Below are 25,522 nucleotides of genomic sequence, written 5' to 3' on the forward strand. Positions count from 1 at the left end.
AATATCAACATTAGCAGGAGTTTGGAAGTTGATTCCAACCCTCATGGATGACTCTGAAGGGTTTCAAGATTTCATTGAAGGAAGTAACTGCAGATGTGCTAAAAACAGCAAAAGAAGAAGTGGAGCCCGAAGATGTGACTGAATTGCTGCAATCTCATGATAAAACTTTAATGGATAAAATGCTGCTTCCTATGGATGAGCAAAGAGAGTGGTTTCTTAAGATGGAATCTATTCCTGGTGAAGATGATGTGAAGACTGCTGAAATGACAGCAAAGGATTTAGAATATTACATGAACTTAGTTGATAAAGTAGATGCTGGGTTTGAGAAGATGGACTCCAACTTTGAAAGAGGTTCTACTGTGGTACAATGCTATCAAATCAAACAGCATCACATATCACACAAAAATCACTTGTGAAAGAGTCGATCAATGCAGCAAACTTCACTGTTGTCTTATTTTAAGAAACTACAATGGGGGCACCTGGGTAGCTTAGTCGGTTAAGCATCCAACTCCTGATTTTGGCTCAGGTCATGATCTCACGGTTCATGAAGCCCCAAGTCGGGCTCCACCCTGGGTGTGGAGCCTGCTTGAGATTCTCTCTCTCCTTCTCCCTCTGCCCCACCCCTGCACACATGCTGTCTCTAAAAAAGAAAGAAAGAAGAAAAAAAAAGAAACTACCATGGCTACCCCTACCCTCATCAACCACCATCCTGATCAGTCAGTAACCATGAACATGGAGGCAAGACCCTCCACCAGCAAAAAAATTAGGACTCTCTGAAAGTTTAGATGATGATCAGCGTTCATAAGCCATAAAGTATTTTTAAATTAAGGTATGACATTTTTAATACAGTGCTATTGTACACTTAAGAGATTGCAGAATAGTGCAAACAGAACTTTTATACACACTGGGAAACCAAGAAATTCATTTGACTCACTTTATTGTGATATTTACTTTATTACAATAGTCTGGAACCAAATCCCCAAAATCTCAGAGGTATTGCCTATAAGCATCTTTGCTGCTCCACAACTCAAATATATTTATAAGAACATCTAAGACACAGATATCCACAGATTGAAACTATAAAAATAAATCTGTTAAATTGAGAGAAATAGACATTTATATAACCACAACAAGTTCTTCAATAGTTCTTATACCAGGAAGCTATAAATCAGGGGAATCAAATTCAAATGCTCTAAAGTGCCAAGCAAGTAATGTAAATTAGTTAAGTAAGCCAGCGTACTGGGAAAAGTGAGGACTACAGTGAAACAGAAAATGCCTGCCACCCCAAAAGAGATGCATATTGCATTTGCTACTCAGCTCTATTCACTTGACTTGTAACCCATTCCACACTTGCAGCCCTTCTCATAACCTATATATGGAGTTATACAGGTGGAGTTAATGTGACAGAGTCTTGGGGCCAGAGCAGTCACCTAGGCATGAACCATATGTACATAACATTTCACTCCACTCCACTCACCCCATTGTGACTGATTCAATGATGAATCCAATTAGTGTTAATGAGATGCAATTAGAGTTGTGATGAAAACACTGGAGCCAGGACTCACACTATTTCACACTGCATATGAGCCTGAAGGATGTAACTGGGTGATACCAGCAGTTACCTTGTGACTCCAACAAGAAAATCTGTCTCATAATGGAGTCAACCAAATGGAAGAGGTAAGTCAGATGTCGGGGACATGCTTAAAGGCCAATTCTATCTTGAACTTTTCAGTAATGGGAAACAACTTATTCAGTTGTGCCATTATTCAGTTATACCTACAAACAGGTTTTTCTTAAGCCAGTTTGGTTTGAGTTTTCTACTGCTGCAACCAAATGAGTCTGATACAGGCATTCAAAGTCAATCTTTAAAAATAACACACACAAACACACAGTGCTGAGTTTGGCTTACAGGCTGCCAATATGCAAGTATATGCAAATATAAGCCTTTGGGTTTTATTTAAAATTCTTTCAAAACATTTTCTATACAGTAAGATATAGACTACCTTAAGGTGTAACATACAAACACTAGCCTTCAAAGCTACAGTTGGCAAAAGGCCAAGAAGCAAAGGCGGTGGTTGTCACTTACTACATAATATATATTACTTTTTTTCACAACAGACTATAATGCCTTCACCTCTTTAAAAAGAAACAAGCCCTAAGTATGTGCATTCAACACAAACATAAAATGACAAGTATTCCTTGTCACAGAGTACCGTCTAAACCAATTATCCTTACTCTTTCACCCCTACCCACACACACCTGATGCCATCAGAACATCTAAGGCAGTGTGATGAACAGCATGACCTCTGGGATCAGACACACTTGAGTTTGAATCTTGTTGCCATCATTAATTAGTATGTCTTTAGACAAGCTGCATAAGATTTGAGATTAATAAATCTCAAAGATTTATTCTTATTTTTTTTAATGTTTTTTTATTTTTGAGAAAGAAAGAGAGAGAGCACGAGCAGGGGAGAGGCAGAGAGAGAGGGAGACACAGAATCCAAAGCAGGCTCCATCCAGGCTCCAAGCTGAGCACAGAGCCCAAAGTGGGGCTAGAACTCACGAACCGTGAGATCATGACCTGAGCCGAAGTCTGACGCTTAACCGACTGAGCCACCCAGGCGCCCCTATTCTGATTTCTAAAAAGATGGTAATAATATCTCCCTGAGAGAAGTGAAAATAATACCTGTAAATTACCTAACAAAGTACCTAACATAGTAAGTAATAGCTATTGTTTCAAATGGGCATGCACACCTGCAACTAGGTGACACTTGTCATAATTCATGTAAAAAGTAAATGGCAATAAAAATGTAGAAGACCAGAAGTCTTGGAAAATACAGTCTGGTTTTATCATGCACTATGTGCAAACAAATAAATTTTGTTTTAGAAAGTTTTTTAACATTAAAATTTAGTGTTCAAAAACAACAACTGCCTTATGGCATTAGAGTAGTGAATAAAAATCACAACCAAAAAATGGAACTAATGCTATCTTATTTATAGTTTATATCAAATAAAGTCCAACTATAATGAGATTAAGTCAACTTTAAATCCTGAGACAATGTCATCCCTCCTAGAAGTTCTTAGAAAGACATAAATAATTAGAATTAAAGTTATTTACAAAGTACTTCTATAAATGTCCAGAGAACATCACATCTGTTCTTTAAAGGTTGTCTGAAACATGAGTACTGCTAAAGGCAAGATTATCTACAACAAGATCAAACATTTATAAATATGTTGGCTCATGTTTGCTTAGAAGGTCTTAATATAAAAAAGTCATACTCATAACAAATGACATTTCAGCTTAGAAAACCAATGAAGCCAATGAAAAAAGAACAGAGAGACTCCCATTCAATCATGCATATACTACCATAAGATACCAATAATGAAGAATCATGGGCAGAGAGATTTGGGTTTCAAAACAAAATCCTCTGGAAAACAGCTTGCAATTCTGTACTGACTGCTGAACTTTTGGACCTTTCACATCTACCTGCAGCCAAAAAGGGTTATTAATCTTCCTTTTATAAACAGGGGTGTGCCCCAGTTCTTGAAATCTATGTACAGTAACAAGAGGTAAAAGGGAGTAAAAGACAAGTTTATCCATAATATGTGGATGGACACAGGACAAACAATTCTAAATACAGGCTATCCGATACAGTAGCCACTAGTTACCTGTGGCTGTTAGGAAGCACTTCCAGAGTGACTAGTGTAAACTGAAATACACCACGTGTAAAATGTACACCAGATTTCAAAGATATTGTACCAAAAAAAGTTAAAATAGTTCCTTAATAATTTTATCTTGGTTATATGCTGAAATAATAATTTTGGATATACGAGTTAATGAAAATATATTAAAATTAACTTCACATATTTCTTAATTTTTAATATGGTTACTAGAAAATAAAAAAAAATTATATACGTGGCTTATATTATGTTTTTATTAGACAGCACTGTTTTAAGTCATGGCACCTAAACTTAACAGAAAATTTTCTTCATTTGTAGTTGTCTCTAAACTCGTTTTTAACACAAAGAAATGTACGTGCCACTTTACATAATCTATGTTTCCTGCCCCTGTTCCACACATTTTCATACAACCTCTCAGGATGCCTTCCTAACAGCAGCAAACGATATGAAATAAATGTTAATTAATATGATATAGATTACTCTTGAAAACAGATCAGAAAACATTATGCTGTTACTAATGTACTAGTGGTTTTTATCATGTAGCCAACAACTGATACACATTTTCATTAAAAGAAATTCATGGAAACATCCATTCCAAGAGGTAGTTAGAGAACCCAACCATTAAGTCAACCCAATTCCTAAAATTCCATCTACCAGCTAGGTGTGGAAGGCCACATATACTTCCAGCTAATGCCAACTGGGTTTCTACTGTATTGCCTGTTATGATATTTAAACCCTGGAATCTCCATGTGCAGCAGCTAGAAAAGTACAAACAACTTCCTTGTAAACTTCCAATATTAAAACATAGAGACATGGACAAACATCACAGTTTTATTCTTTAGTAACTAAGTATCTCACAGCGAGGAGAGCATCATCTTACTGGAAGATTACAAAAATAAAACTGTCAAATCTCCTCATCCCCATTTGAAAATATATTAACAGATTTGAAGTTGAAGTGCATCCAGATCATCCCCCCCGCCCGCTAATCATCTATTTGTCAATTAGTTACCCAAGTCTGTTTTATCACAACTCAAGCTGCAGGCTAATCCATTACTTCTAAATCTCAACTCCTCTTTCAATACCCTGCAAAGACTTCTCATGGCCCTTACATATCAAGATCCTTCAGGCATGATCTCTACTTTTTTTTCTACTTTTCTGCCTATTCTTTCCATTGTGTTTGAGGTGCTCTTTCAACCCACCCCTTCTCCAAATCCTCTTTTTTATTATATTTCTACTTCTTGTTCCCTTACACATTCAGAGCTGGCAGGTGGACTTCCAGGACTCAAAGCAAAATATAATTTTATTTTTCTTTTCCCCAGCTATTTAAGAAGCTCTTTAAATTCTACTTTCAACATGCAAGCTCTCAATTTTCTGGAGGCTATACAGTTAATTCTCTCCCACATATCTTTCTTGGAAAAGTGTCATCTTTTACTTTGTTTCTTTGTACTAATTGACATCAAATGTAATAATTTGTTTATAAAACTCCAGAGCTTAGAAAGAACTCGGTGGTCCCCTAAACTTCCTGTAACATCACGCGTAAATATTTTTCTGAATAGCTGCTTCACAGCTTTCAATAGGTTTTTGAAGTAGTCCAAGTAGTGCAACCCCTCCAATGTCGCTTCCAGTTTTTGCCTCTTTTAGAGCTTCTGTGAATTCCTATCTTTCACCTGATCGTTACGAATGGTATCTTTATCATAGACATGAGCTCCTTATAATACATATTCTTTACAATGCTGATGCAAGTATTTTTCCTGTGTGTTTAAAGTTTTGTTCTTTTTCACAGCACAAGAACTCTTACTTTACGTATTAGAATTTCAATCATGTCCTTAATTTTGCTTATGGATTCAAAACTAAAGTTAACCTTTGGGGTCTAATCATGGCCACCACACTGCACAACTCCAAGGGTATGACTTAGACTCTGTGCTGTGGTGTGTTGAACAGAATACAGTATAAATGACACCCCCTGGAGTTGCATAATGCGGATGTTCTGGAACAACCAACAATATATATGCCCGGTTTCCAAAGTTTTCCAACAGTTTGACTTTTTACAATATACTTAAGATTTTCATCCACCTGGAGCATATATTATATTGAAAAGTTGTGATTAACAATTTTTTAAAACATTATTTGCTTATTCCAATTTCACTTAATAAGTAATCTTAACTCCATGTTTTGGAAAGTTACTTTAACAGAGTATTTTTAAAGGTATTTGTTTAATACACTAAGTCTCAATCTGAACTTCTATTCAACAGAACTTTAAAAGATACATAACGCCAGGAACTGTATTAAATGCTGACAATAAAAAATGTAAAAGATGGTTACAGAACACAAAAATCTTAGTCTTACCACAGAAGTCAATGACTAGAGTGTGTCATTTTTTTTAATTTGGTCCCACTCATCGTTGCTACGTGTGGACTAGAAATATTTTTTAAATCTTTGTACATAACTGGGGCGCCTGGGTGGCTCAGTCAGTCGAGCATCCGACTTCAGCTTGGGTCATGATCTCAAGGTTCATGAGTTTGAGCCCCATGTCGGGCTCTGTGCTGACAGCTCAGAGCCTGGAGCCTGCTTCTGATTCTGTGTCTCCCTCTCTCTCTGCCCCTCCCCTGCTCATGCTCTGTCCTTGTGTCAAAAATAAACAAACATTAAAAAAAAAAAAAATTAAAAAAAAAAATCTTTGTACATAATTGACTCTAAATATCTCATTTTTCAAAGTCCTTTCATAAACATGCTGGTTTACTTTTCCATGTAACAACTGCCATTTACCATTACATGCAACATACACCAGGTACGTAATATCTAATACTAAAAAACAGATGAAATAGGATTATTACCCACATTGACAAGAGTTCTCTTAATTCTTTATTTAATTTCTATTAAATAACTTGCTCAAAATCTCAGTTACATTGTGGAGCTGGGACTTGAACTTATATCTGTCTAAGTCACTTGGAGTTCCTGGATATACTAAAAAGGACAAGGGCGCCTGGGAGGCAGTCAGTTGGAGCCCTGGATCGGGCTCTGTACCGGCTCTACATGCTGGGCTGGCCTTGCGGACCCTGCTTGGGATTCTCTGGTCTTTCTCACTCTCTGCCCCTCCTCCGCTCACACTCTCCGTCTGTCTGTCTGTCTCTCTCTCTCAAAAAAAAAAAAAAAGTTCTACAATATAAAGGACATTTTGCGTGGGGAGTGGGTAGAGGTTCTACCTGTCTCCGCCTTCTCAGTATTTATACCTGTTCTTTTTCAAACTTTACATTATAGTCAGTTATTACAAAACTATAATGGGGGCATCCTTGGCTTTACTCCCCTCAAATTAAAAGAACTGTTCACAAGTATTTTCAATAAGCAGAAATTGGCTTTTTGCTAAAGGGAAGGAAGCATAATTTATTATTTTAAGGGAGAATACCTTTCTACTTCAATGTTTAAACTGGGAGTCAGTTAGAATATACCAAATAATGCACAGTACCACAAGTCATCAGGGAAACAAAATCCAAACCGCAATGAGATCCCACTTCACAACCACTAGGATGCATATAGTCAAAAAACCAGAAGAGGTGTCTGACAGAATGTAAAGATATTGGAACCCTTCTACACTGTTGGTGGGAAACTAAAATGCTACAGCAGTTTGGCAGTTTCTCAAAAACTTAAACAGAGGCTTACATGGCAATTCCACTCCTAGAAATATACCCAAAGAACTGAAAACAGGTATTCAAACAAATGTTTGTAGACAAATGTTCGCGGCAGCACCATTCACAGTAGCCAAATGGTGGAAACGACCCAAATGTCCATAACTGATGAACGGGTAAAATATACCAAATGCTTTTATTTTGTATTCTAAATTTCAAAATGTTCAATAATTTTTCTTCTGCAGCCTATTGTAGTAATATGTCACAGGACTGGAAGCCACCACTCTGCACAGTCTTGTAACAAGCTCCCTTTGTTTGAGGAGTATAGCCTAATAAATGAATTCTACTTGTCTTCACTGTTGGTCTTAGATGAAATTGGACAATGGTCATTTTGGTAGTGTTGGGTCGTGCTTGAGGATTTAGATTATACCTGCCTCAAAACTGGCTTAAGGTAGTTTTTCATGTTTTCCTATGCTCTAGAATAAAAGATAAGAAAATGTCTACGACTTTAAAACATCTTATCCATAAATCTATAAAGTATTTAACAAAAGTATAAAGAATTTTTTAAAGTCACTTTACAAATAAACTAATTCATGTTTTCAAATGACTCATCTTCTGTTAATTACCTGAAGATACTGCTGTTGAAGTATTTTATTTTCTTGTTTTTTAAACAGAACCATATGAGTGAGATTTAGAGATATCTCTGGAGTTATTAGCTCAGTCATCTTCTTCCAAAGTTGCATCTTACTAAGTTCTGATTTACTTCTGCTTTCAGCTGTTTGCACTAAAATTTCACGTCCTCAAGTCATTAGTTACACACACACACACACACACACACACACACACACAGAGTCTTAATGTTTATAGCAGACTCCTCTACATACACTTTTGCCAATACTTTGGTATTATGACACCGGCATTTGAAGTATAGGGGATCTTAAGAAAATAGCTAGCCATTAAAATTAATTAAGAAATGCACATTTAAAATGTGCACATTCTTAAAATGCACATTTTCAGGCCACCCTTGGAACTACTAAATCAAAGTCTCTGCTCTGAATAATTGATGACAAGAATCTTTCTTCACCAAGCCAAACCAGAACAATGCCCTTGCCCAAGTATAGCATGACCCAATAATTTAGCATACTGACTTGGGGCATTACTGAAAGTGAAAAGAAATGCTATTAATAGTTCACCAAGAAAACAGATATAAGCCAGGATGTATGGTCAAAACAGGGTTCCCATAGTGTTCCAAACTTTGAGAATTTGGCTAGTTTCAGAACCACTTTCAACCAACAAGTTCATTAAAATTATTCTAAGATGTAATGCAAGAATATTACACTAAGAGATGAAAATACACAGAAACCTGAGACCCATACTCAGGTCTGGTGCCCAGTTGGAAAGAAAGGGCAAATGACAACAGGTAGGAAGTAGCAGAGAATAAATAATAATATGTAGGCCTCTTAAAAGAGAGGCTTCACAAAATGCAGGACTTGAAATGGGCCTTCAAGGATCACTACTGCTCGGAGGATGAAAGCCAATCGAGGGGATGAGAGAAGATAAATAAAGATTGAAGAGCCTAGAAAACCCATGTCATGCCCAGAAGGTGGGAAACAGACCCACTGTCACTAGAGCACAGGGCTTTTATACAAAACAGAAGATAAAAATAAAGTGAGGAGCCAAATGCAGAAAAGGTTGATGGACAATCCCGGAGATTTCTGAGGAAATTCTGTAATCAAAAGGCCCTCTGACACAATGTGGCATGAGTACCCAGGGGAGATAAGAAGAGATTAAAAAGATACACTCGTGAAAAAAGAATAATACCACATGTAGGTGGAAATACTACACACTTAAAAAAGAGTAATTAGGAGAAGAAAGATTTCAGAAACAACAGAAAAGAAGTTGAAAAGTAAAGAGACATAGCAACGTGTGTACTGAAAACAACAACAAAGAAATTACAAATAAGTCTTATGAAGAAAACACTGACAGCTAAGATTACCAGAGGACATTTCTGAAATAAAACAGAAGAGGAAAAGCCAGATTACAAAACGATGAAAGAAACACAAAACAGAAAGTGTAAAAGTGGCTGTATACACGGCTCAATAAAGATGAATGAGAGGCCAGAGAGTAGGTAATACAGAGAAAAGATGACAGAATTAAACAGGCTTTTAGATAATCTCTGAAAAACAGGAAAGATTAATAGAAAGAGATTAGAAATAAAAGAAACTGAAACATTCAGTTTGAGGCAATAGGCTAGCAGAAAAAATCCCATCAGGTAAGCAGGTTTTCCTGTAAATAAAATAAAATTCACTGAACAATAAAAACACCAAAAGAATATTCAAAGAGACAAATATGTATTTGCAAGAGAGTGTGTTAATACATATGTTAAACTCAGGCACAAAGTTCAAATTTAGTATGAGAGTTCAGAGTTCCGGGGAGCTGTGAAAAGAAAAAGGGTAGAGGAAGAAAACTTCTACTATTTTTTACATAGAAGACAATTCCGGACTGAGCCACCCAGGTGCTCCTAGACCAGTAATTTGTAACTAGAAGTGATTAACCCCTTCTCCCCTCCTTAAGACATTTGGAAACGGGAGAAGGTGGTTTCTGGTGGCCATAACCCTAGAAGGGGCTCCACTAGCATTTAGTCAGCAGAATCCAAGGATGCTCAATGTCTTCCAAGGAAAAGCACAATCCAGCCCAAAATGCCAAGGGGGTCCCTGAGGAGAAACACTGTGAGTAGACAAGGAAGGCTGCTTATCCTGCATATTTTAGATTACAACAGGGTTGATTTTTAAATTCATTTCTTGTGATAAACTAATTTGATTCTAATAAAGGTCCTTGCATTCCAGCTTGATTTATTTTAATTCAGAACTTAAAAACAGACCTGTTGTTCTAATAAGGGTATTTCAGTCATTCTAACGTTAAGACTTACTAATTACCCATTAACAAATGATAAAGTGTGGCTAAGAGAATGTCACCATGTTTAACTATAGCTAAAATACGCATTCCGTTTTTTTGTTGTTTTTTTTTAATTTTTTTTAACGTTGATTTATTTTTGAGACAGAGAGAGACAGACCATGAACGGGGGAGGGTCAGAGAGTGGGAGACACAGAATCCGAAACAGGCTCCAGGCTCTGAGCTGTCAGCACAGAGCCAGACGCGGGACTCAAACTCATGGACCTCGAGATCATGACCTGAGCCGAAGTGGATGCTTAACTGAATGAGCCACCCAGGCGCCCCTGCATTCCGCTTTTGAAATAATATCTAGGGCAATGGTTAAGTTGAATCTATTTGCATTATTTTTTACCACCAAATATGTCCATGCAATTTTTATACACCCAAAGTTTCCTAAGGCACAGCAATTTAAGCTTAAGTTTACTTAAAATTAAGACAGTGTATAAGGATTGTAATGGCAATATACAGAAGTATTGCAATGATCTGGAACACAATAAATAATGAGTTCACAATGATTCTGAAAAGGATACTAGGGACACCAACTATTATTTTGAAAAAAACACTAAAAATAAACCAGTAAACGTAAACAAGGGAAAAAATTAAGCATTTACTCTACGTTCACTAGGTAACTTACCCCATTGGGTAAACAAAGAAATAATGTGGTAAGTTTCTCTTCAGAGATTTATTCCAATGGCTGCTAACATCACAACAAGAAAATCAGATCTTACAAATCTCCTGACAGAAAAGCACACTTATGAGGCAACTGTGTCAAAAAAATAAAGAAAGAAAGAAAGAAAGAAAGAAAGAAAGAAAGATCAAACTTGAATTGGATCAAGCCTCTTAACCTAACTCAAGACCTGAAGTTAGAGCAAATACTGAACCCAAAGAAAGCTTTAAACTACACCATACAAATTCAGTAAGTAAAATCCAGACTCTCAGAAACCCCACCCAGTTCTTTCATTAAATTGCAAAAATAAGAGAATGAGAATTAAGTGAAAAGAGTCCCTATCTTTCAAAAATGCACAGTGCAATACTTGTCTTTTAAAAATGCATATGAAATGATGTCTGAGATTTGCTTCAATGTAATATGGGAGGGTAAAATGAATGGGATTATAGATGAAACAAGACTGGCCAAGGGTTGGGAACTACTGAAAACTGGGTGAAGGCTAGCTACATCGGGATTCATCATACCAGGGTGTTTACTTTCTTATGTGCTTAAAATTGTCCATAATGAAAAGTTAATTAAAAAACAACAAAAAAAACACAAAAAACTAAGAAACCTCTGCAGGAAGGGAAAGCAATCATTTGAAATATGTTTATTCTAGGGTTTAAAAAATAAGAAAATGAATGCTTGGCATAGTCCTCTAACGGATACTGGGATAATAAGCATCTAGGAAGATAGAAATATCTTTTAAAATTGTAAACAGACACTGGTGTAAATAAAATAAAGAAAATGTAAAGGTATACTAATTAAAACTGTCACTCAATTCCACATGGAACACATGCATCTAAGTTCATGTTCAAACCCATCAAATGCCAGATTTTTCCTCACTGTGATAGCAGGTAAATTTACTACGAGCATATATATCACAAATCCAACAAATATTACCAATACCCTTAGAAACAAGTGTGTAACAAAAATAAAACCATAAAGCCAAGGCCTTATGGTGCCCTCTATATTTTGTTGTTGCTACTGTTTAAATTGAGAAGACTACAGAAAGCAATAGGAAGCCGTAAAAAATATGTAGCCACAATCTTCCAAGATCGATTCTCTTGGGGACCCTGAATAAATGGATTCTTGACCTACTAAAATTTAATGTGAAAAAATGATCCATTTGTAAAGGACCTATAAGATTGTAAATGGCAAAACGAACTACAAATAACCACTCTCAGAAAGGGAATGTATGTTGTTTATAAAAAGTGAGAGGCATGGATGTAAAGGGAGGATCATCATGATGATTTATAAGTAAAGGAAAATAAAATAAAAAGGTAACAAAATTCATGTTTCCCTAGGCCTTTCATTCAGACCAAAACATGTGGAGCTATACTCCCAAAAGCAATTTCAGACAAGAGATGTCTTTATTTTTCCCCAGACAAGCTAGAAGTTAAACAGAATGACAAAGTGTATTTGCTCTGGGACAGTGAAGCAGCGAAGAAACTTTGGAATGCTATAACTGGTCCAAATGCCTCCAAAGCAGGCAGGCTAAACCACAGACAATGAACACGGAAATACTGCAATTCCCTTCAGTTTTGTTTGTTGCAAATAACCATTAAATTAAAATAATTACTATATACACCGAGGATCAAGAGGGGACTGAAACTTTTTTAAATGTAATGATCCTAGAAATTTTGCCTTACTGCTATTATTTTTTAGGTTAATCATATCCTATGACCACCACATCCAAAACAGGTGTTATAAATAAGGTTATGCTGTTTATCCATATATATAAAACCAATGAAGTGTCAACAGAGAGAAATATGTCAAAACTTCAGAATTTAACTTTAATACTGCCTTTAGACAAAATGCAAGACACAGAATGATACATGAAACTCATTAGTTTCATTAATCTAAAATGAACTATATAAACCTAGCAAGGCACCCTGAGAACATCAGGTCTATTTTATTTTACTAATTGGACCGGCTCCTTTTCTAAAAAGACTCATAAGGGAAAAGCAAATCCCCATACTATCTGGGAAAAATTTCTGTATAAATTCACAAATTTAGGAAAAACAGTGATTAAATGAACTATAAAAAGACAAAATTAAGAGGAATCTAATATGAAGCCAAAGTTGTTAAAAAGTGAGATCTAGTGCCAGTATTAAAAAATAGTAAGTGCACATGCTGCTGAGAAATCAGTATTAAAATTCTCCTAAAATCCTATATGATTCAGACTTTTCTCCATAAAGCCAGAAATTCTTATCTGCAGAGGGATATTTTTCCAACTTCAAAGCAATTCATAAACATGGACTGCTTCACAATACCCTAGAGAAAAAAGGAGAGGTAGATTTGAAGATATTCCTTTGCTCACAGGAAAGCCATACACAAAGAACTACATGGTAGAGAACAAAGATTTGCATTTTCCGTTATGATCATACTCAGTCCCTGACCTTCTTTCTTACAGGGGAAGAGAATAGGGCAGGAGAGATGACAACTGGGGGAATGCTCCCTGAAAAGAAACTGCTTAAATGATTCAAAAAAAAAAATAAAAAAAAAAAAAAAAAAAAGGGTAAGAAGAGTCTAGTACCCCAAAGCCAAAGAAGGAAACTTTTTTTTTTTAATGTTTGTTTATTTTGAGAGAGAGTGAACATGTAAGCAGGGAAGGGAGGAGAGAGAATCCCAAGCCAGGTTCTGGCTCCATGTTGTCAGAGAAGAGCCCGATGCCAGGCTCAATATCATGAACCACGGGATCATGACCTGAGCAGAAATCAAGAGTCAGATGCTTAACCAACTGAGCCACTCAGGCTCCCCAAGGAAATTCTTTTCTTCTCCAACTCATCATCTGAACCTTATTTGCCAGGTTCTAAACCCTACATGAAGTGCATTCTTGGATCCTTCAAGAAACTATGAATAAATGGGACACACTTCAACTAAGCATGCACCTACAGACCCACAATCAACTCGAATGTTTTTACCACATTTCTCAAGCAGCACTGTACAAAAGCAAAAGTGCTTACTTTTATATCAAAAAGTAAACCCAGATTTTTGCCCTGCATCTATTATATATATGCACTACATATGTGACATGTAGCAATTTTCTCAACCATTCTAAGATTCAGTTTTGAAATCTTAACAAGAATGATTCTTTATAGGCTTCTTTTGGGAATTGAACAAGTTACTGTATTAGTAGGCACTATGCTATGGAATCCAGGACAGTGTCAGGCTGGATGCCCAATTATCTCCTCTTTTGAAGTGAGAATGAAAGCCATCTATTCTTGGAAGTATACATCCTTTGTGGCAGAAAAATTGATTTCTCATTGAATATCCATATGCTCCCCCCACATTTTCCAGCCCCCTTGCAGTTAGTTGAGGCCATGTGATTAATTCATGTCTTCCTTCCAGACCAGAGCACTTAAAAGCTGGCACATGACCCTCTAGCTCTTTGCCCGGACACATGTTTCAAATGACAGAGCCACAAGATGCAAGTAGCACAAATCAGGAGTCCACACATGGAAGAGCTACCCAGGAGAGCTCCTGAACCTACAGTGGACTTCATATGAGCAAGAGAAATAAACCTTTATATGTTTACGGTTATAAGCCGCCTAGGTTCGTGAACAAAGCAAAATTTAATATATCCTCTTATAGTCCAATTATACTCAAATGCTGCAGGACAAAATGCATACATAAAAAAGGCAAGTTCTCTGTTTAATATTAAAGGACATCTTGTTTTCAGTATAATTTTATATATTTAGAAAAAAGGAAAGGATTAAAAGATAATATTTAATAATAAACTGGAAAAGGAATCCAACATACACAAACAACTTAAAAAGAACTGATATTTACAGTTTCACCTTAAGGGGAAAGAATTCTAAAAATCAAGAGTCTAAATTTTTTTCTAGTTAAGCATACAAGTTATACAACATAAACAACAAAAAGCAATTATCCAAAAATAAAAAGTGAAAAACTAAAAACAACTATTAGGAAACAGGTAAGGAAAAGCAGACCAACTTTAAAACACTTTTTCACTGTAACTGGCTGTAGTCAATAGTCATTGTAATAGAGGTAGCATAGGACCACACAAGCTTGCCCACAATTCTGAAATCCCAAAGCCCTAAAAATCAAAGACTTTTAAAATAAGTTTGGAGAAAAATAATTTAGCAGCAACACCAAACATGAACTAACCTGAAACTATTTGTAGTTTCTACTTATCCCATTTAGTATAAATATTCATACATTTTTGGTGTAGAAATATGATGTGTTTGAAGATCCCACTGGGGATGTTACATAAGATACAGCAAACACATCATCATATTCCCTTTCTAAAATCTAAAATTTTCTGTACTCTGAAACACATCTGGCCCCAAGGGTTGGAAATAAAAGAATGTGGACTTAGAACAACAATAGAAGTGAATATTCTCTGTACTGTCTTAATGATGAAAATAAAAACCAAATCAAGAGCATGGCTTTCTAACCTGTTTGTAATTCAATGTAAAACTGTATTTTGATGATTTTCCAAAGGTGTTTCTCCTTGATGCATTGTACTTCAATATTTCTGGTAGAACACAGATACAACAGCCTAAAGCTAGATCATGCAGGGGTATAATTAACTGGTAGAAGACAGAAAAGAAATAAAAATACCGCCGAAAGCATTTCTGGCCTCAACAGACCATAATTTAGCAGGTGTTCAAGGTAGCCATTCCTGTGGTTTCACATAAAAAACACACACATGTCAAAAAATATACAATAAATGTAAACCACAGTACAGGAGGAGCAGAGGTAGAGCCATCAGCTCTAAGGAAGGTGCAGGACAATGTACTAAGCAGTCATTATTAATAAGACAAGAAAATGGTAAAAAGCAAACTATGCAACAACTCAGGAGGCAAGGTATCAGAATAAATGTCTACAGCAGGATTGCTCAACCTGAGCACTACTGACTTTTAGTCCAGATGATTCTTTGCTGTAGAGGGGTTGTTCTACACACTGTAGGACATTTAGCAGCATCTGTGACCTCTACTCACAAAGTATCAGTAGCAACTCCCTCTTCCCCCAGTTGTGAAAGCAAAAGTCTCCAGGCACTGCCAACTCTTCTTTAGGCTTTTTTTTTGGAGGGGGGCAGAGGACTGGCAGGGAGGAGTAGGGAGGCAAAATTTACCCCTAATTGAGAATCATGGATCCAGAAGCAGAAGAAAGATTTGAAGTTTAAAGAGTTTCTTCTTCTAGAGGTGCCTGGGTGGCTCAGTCAGTTAAGCATTCGACTTCAGCTCAGGTTATGATCTCAAGGTTCACAAGTTCAAGTCCCGTGTGTGGCTCTGGGCTGACAGCTCAGAGCCTGGAGCCTGCTTCAGATTCTGTCTCCCTCTCTCTCTGTCCTTCCCCCACTCACGCTCTGTCTTTCTCTGTCTCTTAAAAATGAATAAATAATAAAAAAAAAAAAACTTAAAAAAGGTTTCTTCTTCCAGATTCTAATAAAATGCTAAATACACTTCCCTGTCAAAAGAAGAAAAAAAAAATCCTATTTCTCTAGATCTGTTAAGTGGTTTTATCGTATGTTTTTAATCTCAGTTTTGTAGGGACGATGAGAATGGCAGGATCAAACTCCCCATTCTCAATCTGAATGCCCCTGCACTCTAAACAAGAAAGAGTTGCTGATTTTCCCATAGCTAAACATATCCATCTGTTGTTACAGCAACTCTTTCAAGGAGGGAATGAGATACCAATTGGTTAGCTATAGAAAGAGACAACAATTGGCAGTAAACGTCCACACTGTTTTCACCTACTTTCTAACTATATTATCTGCTTTGAACATTATATGTCCCTAATAAAAATGTGACCTTTTGGGGGAAGAATAGTGTTTTCAATCACGTCATTCTTTTGGAAAAAGTTTTTAGTCACAACAGCACTGGGTCTACCTGCTGCACTGGCATATAAGAGAGAAAAAATTAGGCTTACTATGATTATCAATTTCCTTTTATAATAGAAGCAGTAGCTAAATGCCTTTGAATGATATTAAAAATTCTAACTATGAAAAAAAGTAAAGAGTATGTGGGATTTTTAATTGATTTTCTCCAAAGTCACTATTTTGCCTGAAAGTTCTATTCCTGTTAGTCTGACAGATTTCGATTATCTATTAATTTAACAAATCTTCACATGCAAAACACTGTGTAAAGCAAGAGTTACAGAAACGTGTAAGACCATCCTCCTTTCAAAGGAACACTTACTCTTACAGAAGGTAGACAAGCAAATAATCACAGTATATAGCATTAACATACTATAGTATTTCAGCTATGCTGGTTAGTATGAGCTTCAAGAAACATAAAACATCACTTAAAATTATCAGTAATGCCCAAGTCTCCAAAAAATCCTCATGATTTTTGAGAAACTTAACTAATAAATAATATCCACAGTGGGGTGGATAATAATGACCCCAGTGGGGTGGTAAGGAAAACACCTTCAGAGTAGCTGTGTATTTATCTGTTTTAGAAATCAAGCTTCCAAATAAGATTTAACTTTTATAAAAAAAAAAAAAAAAAAAGGAGTTCTAGAATTGTTTTTGAAGAGTTGAAAATAACAGGAATTAACTGGATAAACGGGATACAACTTTGTTTTATAAAATAGGGAATCTTTACCTAGCACACACTAAAATCAACAATAACAAAAATCAAATGTATAAGTAAACAAGAAAAAAAGCTATCTATATGTGGGGGCTTTAAAATCAAGTGGTGTGTAAGCAAACAACTAAGCTATAGATATCACGTGTTATTTTTATTATTACCTGCCTTCATATACCAATTACAAAAAGCTTCCAAAGCCACAGACAAGGAAAAAAAATTGCTGCTTAGGTAACTGGTAAACTACATCAATTCAGAATCTAATTTTCCAAATATTGATATAATTTCATTCTCACTTCAACTGTAAATTTTAATAACAATATTTAAAAGAGAAAAAATAACTAACATCCTTATTTTAAAATTTTTCATTACAATTTACTACAGAGACAGAGCATTCTCTATGAATTATCATTAACTTTATGCATATTCCTTTAAATGGGATACACTATTTCCTCATCTTTGCCCAGTATTCTTAGGTTTTCTTTTTTACTTAAGTTCCAAGGAACTCCTTTTAGTTATATACATATAAAATTTTGCTTTTGTGTTCTCAAATAAATAGCTGTTAAATTGATTAAAATAAAATTACTCCTATAGTAGGATGTTGATGCACTGGAAAGAATGCTAGCCAAGAATGAGGGCATGTGGCTAAACTGCCTCTTTCCCTTTAATCATTCTGTGGCCACTTTACTGACCCAATTTACACCATTACCAAACTTTAAAACATATTAACATTTAATCCTCACAATAAACCTATGGGAGGGGGGATTATTTTAATCTCCGTTTTACATTTAAGAAAACTGAAAGAGAGGGGCGCCTGCGCAGCTCACAGTCGTTAAGCGGCCGACTTCGGCTCAGGTCATGATCTCACCACAGCTTTTGAATTCGAGTCCCGCATTGGGCTCTGTGCTGACAGCTCAGAGCCTGGAGCCTGCTTCAATTCTGTGTCTTCCTCTCTCTCTGCCCTTACCCTGCTTGTGCTGTCTCTCATTAATGAATAAATGTTAAAAAAAATTTTTTAAAGAAAAAAAGAAAACTGAAAGACAGAAATACATCCTAACTGATCTAAGATAACACAGCTAATAAGAGGCAGAGCAGGGACCGGACCCAAACCAATGCTTTAGAAACCTTAATATACAAACAATTCCCCTGGGAATCCTGCTGAAATTCAGTTTTTGACTCAGTACTTCTGCAGTGGGGGAGGCAAGATTCTGCATTTCTGACAATCTTACCTGTGATGCAGACACTGCTGATCAGAAGATTCACCCTATGGGTGGCAAAGTTCTAAGCTACCCTAGAAAATGGTGGCAAGTGGTGGTAACCCTCAAAAGGAGGTAGAGTTCACCCACCATTAGACAATGTAAGGCACAGGAGTAAATCAGGGGTTGCCAACTTCTGGTTTAGAACTTAACTGCTTCTTTTATTAATTTTGTTTTTAAAAGAAGGATGTTAGCAAAATTACAAGTACTATAGTACTTTTCAGGTTTTGCAAGTGAACACATTATAATAAATACTTGCTACTATTACACCTCCCTCCAAATAAGGCTTTTCCCACATCTAAAAACTATTACAAATGGCCCTGATATCTACCTTTAACACAGATTCAATCTGAACATATTAAAGATATTTTAAGAGCATACATTTGTGCTTTCTCATAAATGGAAAGAATTAGAGGTGGAGTTAAAAATCCAGCAACTTCCTAAACTTCTGCCACTTGTAAAAGGGGTTACTGTGATCAGACAAGGGCACTCCCTGGGAAACAGATGGAACATAAACGTCTTAAGAGCACACTACTCAACAATTCTAGTTAATCACTTTCTCCAAAAACAGGAAAATGCCCAAACACAACCTCCCTCCGTTCTCACTGACGTATCAACTATGTATACCATAATCTAGAATATAGTATGCAAACAATATAAACTAAAGCCACTATATAAATATTATATCCCTATGTTTTGAATGCTCTGGCCTAAGGCACTCCAACACCTAAAAACCGAAATGCCATCAAATCATTAGAAATAACATTTTATCAAACTTTTATACCATTAGGAAAAGAAATATCGTTACTATCGAAATATATTCAAATATGTTTAAAGCCACACACTTAATTCAACAGTTAAGTCTATCCTAAGATCACCTATGGTGTACACATGTTAGACACAGCTATATACTAAGGGAATATATAACATAACAAAAAAAATATTTTATAAATAAAACACAGGAAGGGAGGAAGGGATCTAAGAGAAATCTTAGTCTCATTGGAGTAATTTTGGTTTTGCTGAGTTTTCTTGTATTTCAATCAACTTTTTCCTGAATGTACACAAATATACTTTACATTTCTTCCCTGAGGAAAAATTAAATCCGTCAAATACTGACAAGCTTGTAAAAATTATTTTCGAAACCATAATGGAATTCTGATTAATTAACTACACATGAAAGTCCAACATCAAAGTCAGAAAAGTATTAGGTTTCATAGATTTCAGGCAATATGAATTCACACATTTTAGAATTTAATATAGAATCCCACTTTTAACTATAACAGAAATTAATAAATTTAACCTGTACAATCACTATAAAGCTAAAATTCTCACCCATGCACCTGTGAAGTACAAGAACACCACAATCTGTCACATATCAGACGTGAAGATACAAATACAATACAAATTCAGACTTAGCTGTCAAAATCCTGAAATGCCTCCACTAAACACTCAATATTCCAAATTCCTGCTCAAGGACAGGACTAGATCATATTCCACCCCCCAAAAAGCTGAAGACACTTAAAATAAAAGACACAAAAGGATCTATTTTGCACATCGGCCACCTGAATAAGAACGTCCCCAAACTAGCAAGACACAACTTCTGCCAGTTCCCAGTTACGACTCATCATTTTCTGTTTGCTTTCTCTTTAGTCACACAGCCACAAATAAACTCATATATTAAAGAACTAGAGAACTGAAATATATAATTTGCATACTTTACAACCATCCCAAGTTGTGACAAGGGAAAGTGTAGATGATGTATTCCAGGTTATTGTTTGCAAGCCCACACGTTTGTTCGCTATTTCACTGATCACTAAAGGTGAAGCATTTCATGGAAACAACATATGGTATATAGAGAGAAAAATAAACGAGTTAAACTTTCTGCCTCCTAGAAACATTCTACTTCCTCTAAAATAATCCTCAGTGACCTTGTGGAACCATTCCCGGGTTAAGTTAAACATGTAAAGCATACTTCTTCAGCAACTGCAACATTACACTACTGCTCCAAGGGCATTCAACACATTCTCTACTGGGTTCTCTAGACTTAGGCACGAATGCTAGTTTGTGAAACCTTTAAAAATGTTTGACATTACATGCAATTTTAAAACATTTAAGAGTTCTGAATTGATAGATCTTTGTATCTTTTATAATGAGAAATATTAGAACACCCTCTGCAAGTTAAGTAATTCTTCAGAGAGCAAATTTAACTTGACCTCGCTAAATGGCTACAGATTTGACAAACCACTGAGAAAGGTGGAAGGATTTATTTATTCTCTAAAGCAGCACTGTTCCATAGAAATATAATGCATGCCACATACATAATTTTAAATTTTCTAACCACATTAAAATGGTTAAAAAGTAAAATTTTAAAACATTCCATAACACTTACCATATCCAACATATTATCATTTAAGCACGTAACAGATACTTTTAAAACCCAGTAAGATATTTTACATTCTCTTCTTCATACAAAGTTTTCCAAAATTCGATGTGTGTTTTACACTTACAGCACATCTCATGTTGGACAACAATTAAAGCGGTCACTAGCCACAAGTGGCTAGTGGCTGCATTACTGGACAGCACAGCTCTTAATACTTTGAGATCTGACGTACCACTACCTGTTTAAAATTAGTTTACATTCATGTTTACCTTTTGAGCTGACATAGCTGATTACAAATATGAGCAAAACTGTTAATTCACTGAATAAATCAGAAGATCATCTTACCTAAGGATCTGGTTAATACACACAAGAGGCAACTGAATTATACCAAATTATATCTCAAGTAGACTTCGGGGATAGGTCAGATCATCTCAAGTGAACACAACTTGTAACAAAAATATAGGTAAGACAAGAAAACATTTTCATATCAGACCATAACACTGCCTGATTTCTAGCTGCCACTCTCACCCTGGAGCACATATCTCTATGCAAATTATCTACACAACTGTCCTTTCTAACTCTGATATATTTTGGAAGCCATATAGTCACTGGTGAAAAACAAAGCACTAGGTAAGACAAACTGAAAAAACGTTTAACGAAAAAAATTATCAACCAGTCACTTTTAATGCACCATATGCCAACTGACAATCTTAAATTATCCTACAGGAGTTTCACTGAAATGAGTTCTTCCTACAAATTCCAATTCATATACTGCTTTTCACACATGTATTTCAAGGACCAAAATTACCAAGAATTTTCCCAAGTAATTAAGACATTCGGTTAAAATGTAAATAATTCCAACAATGCATTCTCCAGAAAATAACTAGAAGCATTAGCTTAGCACATAAAATTTGTCCTTAAGGCACATTACTGAATAAATCAAACAGAAACTATACCCTTGTTTACTGCATTTACATTTTGTAACACCACATTCAGCAATTTCTAAATTTGGAAGGTCAGTTCAGATTGCACACAAGCAGTAACTTTAAAGCTTAGCAAAATTTTCGAAGTTTCTGCAATATAGTTCTGAATAAACACTCTACAGCAATGTTACAACAGAACAAAATCAGCACCATTCACACTAATCTCAGTAAGAAGCACAAAATCAGTATATTCATAAATTCCAAATGTATGATACATGCTAAAGAGTATTTTCCCCCAAACTTGTTTAATTCACCTTAGACAATTTTTGTTTCATGCACTTGCAAAGCTGAGAAGAAGCAAACGTAGCTTCTTCTGCAGCACACATATCCCAAGCCGATACATTAATCTCTTGTTATTTTTGCACATTTTGAAATCAAAACAAAATTTGTTTCTTACCTGCAGTTAGGAGGAGGATCGAGAGTTATTTCAGCTAGCTCCTTCTGAATTCTGTTAGTGAAATGAGAACAGACAAAAAGGATTTGAGATAGTCTACAGAATAACCGGGGAATTACACTGCCCTCTACCACCATGCAGTTAAATGCAAGGCTCGCTTTGCCTTCAGTAATGCTAACATGGCTGCTTCCTCTTTGTTCTCAGAGGCATAACCCAAATCCCTTAACAGAAACTTTGCAGCTTTTTTTCTCACTTGCTACTGTAAATAAGTATGACATTCACACCAGATCTTAGAAATAGTCCTCTACTAGTACTCAATAAAGGCTATAAAATCTATTTTAAAACACTTTTTACCAAAGAAATTCTCTTTTCAAGCTTATATGCAAATGAGACAAGAAGGGAGGAGGGAAAGCACTAGAATTTTTGACAATGACTTTAAGTCACTTTTACAGAGGTAAGAATTAGCAAGCTATTACATGAGCACAGTAACAGTTTTGACAATATTTTGTGTCAAAAAAAAGTTTAAAATTTACAAACATCTTGACCAGTGAAAAACTTCTAAAGGACTCTGACCTTACTTAACCAATTCTGTTTTCCCTAATCTTAAGTACAGCACTAAAACTGAATACATTTGGGGGAAAAGAAATAATAAGATATATAGCCTGGAGTTAAGAGGAGGGGGAAAACAGTTCTCTGATTTTATTCAAATGTAAAATGCTTTCAAAACTTAAGATGTGTATTATATGTCCCTCAACAGGATTACAGCAAATTGAGGATTCTAAATTATTTAAAAGACTGCTATTATTTAATAAAATATTCTCAAGTTATTAATACTTGATTATTGATATAGCAGAGGTGAAAACCCACAGAAAAATAAGAGTTCTTCTAAATCACTTAGAGAACTCAATATTTGAACAGGTTTTATACTTCTTTTTCCTTTCGTTGTGATCAATAAAAATCAACAAAACGTCAATACTGGCTAATGCTACAAACATTTATGACGTATAACTAATAGAATGCATGGATATTCCCCTCCCTATTGCTACCAATGGAGTCCCATTGACATAATCTTTTTTTTGTCATCAAAGATAATATAAACCAACAGGAAACAAATGACCTTTCAAATATACCCAACAAAATGTTTCTTCTGCTGTTGAGTAATAACATGTCAAGCATATCCACAAGTTTTAGAGTGAAGAGTCACCAGCACAATGAAAGTTTTCAATAGCCAACTGCCACCCAAAATTGTAAATGGCTATGTTTCAGTTTTATTTACACTCACAATAATATAGAGGCATAACCATAAGTTAACTACAAAAAGTAATAACCTGGGATGCAATGACTTAGTCACATTTGTAAAACTGAAAGCAAATTGGGAGCACAATTTTAAATCTGCTCTCAAATGTTGTTAAGGCCTTGAATTTACAAATTTTCTAGCAACCATAATTATTTCTAATCATTAAGTTTCATGAAGAGAGGCGCTGCTGATCTCTAGAAGTGTCAATTTCAATGAAGAAGAGTATGACTCATAAAAAGGAACATCCTCAATGTACCAGCTAATTTGGGCTCACCAAATTTTCCTTGCCAACTCCTCAAACAATCTGTCAAAACGCTGGTCCAATCTCTACTCAAGGACACTTCTTTACTGAAGTTACCAAAGTAGAGAGTAAGTTTGCTGAAAAGTACAATTACAATTCTAGGGAGGTGGCTTATATGCCACCTAAAGAATGACAACTCATTTGAGTGCAAATAAAAGTGATCACGAAGTAAGTATTTTTGAACTGCTGCTACTGATGTAAAACCAACAAAAGTGTCCAACCATTTGGAAGACAACCTGATAATGTGCTTAATCCTTTTACACATTACCTTTTAGCACTAGTGGATAACTTAGCAGTGGTTTTGCTAGAGAGTTTGGTGTTTTTCTTCTGCTGGGTGGCAGAAGGTTTTCTTTCTTCTTGTTCTTCAGGCTCTGGAGCGGCTGGGTCTCGCTGGTCCGCATCTGAACTACCACTGCTGGTGCTGGGGCTCTCATCATCGGACCTTTGCCTATCACTGGACATCTTGGTGAAGTTATTTCTTGGAAAACTTTTAAAGAGAAAAGGAGGAGAGAAGGGAAATGTTAAGTCCAAGAAATAGACCAGGAGCATTTTCTTCTCTCAATATTCACCTAAAATTGCCATTTTAATATAAACACTTCAAAGTGCTCACACTTATCTCATCACACAGCAAGGTTACAGGGGAGGTGATGTGTCTCACAACGCCAGCGTTCAAGGATTTACCGAACTCAAGTTAGAAAACCCACTCACATTTTTTTCCATCCCTTGGACAATCTATCAATTGTCTACTTTCTCAGAAGGCTTATGAAGCAGATTTGCCAGGGAACTTAGGCAACGAGCATTAATAACATATGACACACTGTAAATAACAGATCTCGCTGAAAAATGTTAAAAAGTCACTAATAACGTCTAAATATTTACACACTGACATTGGTCAAAGCTACCAAATTCCCTTTCCGAGAGGAAAACATACCCTGTTAATCGCCCATATGCTTATTTAAGGTGGCGATTCCTTCTCTGTGCACGTAAGCCTTTAAATACAACACTTAGGAATTTAAAAATCAACTAACAAGCTGCTCTAGCCGTTTCCACGGCCAGCAGCGAAGATTCATCCGGCCAAGACCGAGCTGCCACCCTGGGAAAAGCAGAATCCAAACTGCACCTTCTGCAAAGCTCCCAATGCCATCAAGGTTCCTCGCTCAATTTTTACATCACGCACCGACATTTTGTCCAAAATAACGAAAAAAAAAAATCAGAGGCAAAACAAACAAACAAAGCCCCAAGAAGTGCAACAAATTTCCGCGCCCGCGGAGGCGAGCCGCGGCCGGCGGCGGCGGCCACGCAGCTCCGCGGCCCTTTGTGGGGAGGGCCGCGCGGGGGCCGCGGGCAGCGCTCGCCGCGCCGGGCGCCAAGTGATGCGAGCAGCCCGGC

The 25,522-nt window shown here is 36.2% G+C and overlaps 1 protein-coding gene across 3 annotated transcripts in view; it reads right to left on the reverse strand.

Annotated features, from left to right (window-relative positions):
* UBE2E3 (ubiquitin conjugating enzyme E2 E3) overlaps nt 1-25,522 on the reverse strand; it is a 92,144-nt gene that overhangs the window by 65,669 nt on the left and 953 nt on the right. Inside the window, exons 1-3 of one of the 3 annotated variants that reach the window (XM_049615415.1) lie at nt 25,254-25,495; nt 24,402-24,620; nt 22,539-22,589 (exon numbers count right to left, since the gene is read on the reverse strand). In XM_049615415.1, the coding sequence (XP_049471372.1) occupies nt 22,539-22,589; nt 24,402-24,595 (245 nt within the window). In that variant the 5' untranslated portion in view covers nt 24,596-24,620; nt 25,254-25,495. Of the gene's footprint in view, nt 1-22,538; nt 22,590-24,401; nt 24,621-25,064; nt 25,140-25,253; nt 25,496-25,522 lie in introns of those variants that run through there. The other 2 variants (XM_049615417.1, XM_049615416.1) reach the window with 2 other exon arrangements.

This window comes from Panthera uncia, assembly GCF_023721935.1.
Source record: "Panthera uncia isolate 11264 chromosome C1 unlocalized genomic scaffold, Puncia_PCG_1.0 HiC_scaffold_3, whole genome shotgun sequence".
Classification (NCBI taxonomy): domain Eukaryota; kingdom Metazoa; phylum Chordata; class Mammalia; order Carnivora; family Felidae; genus Panthera; species Panthera uncia.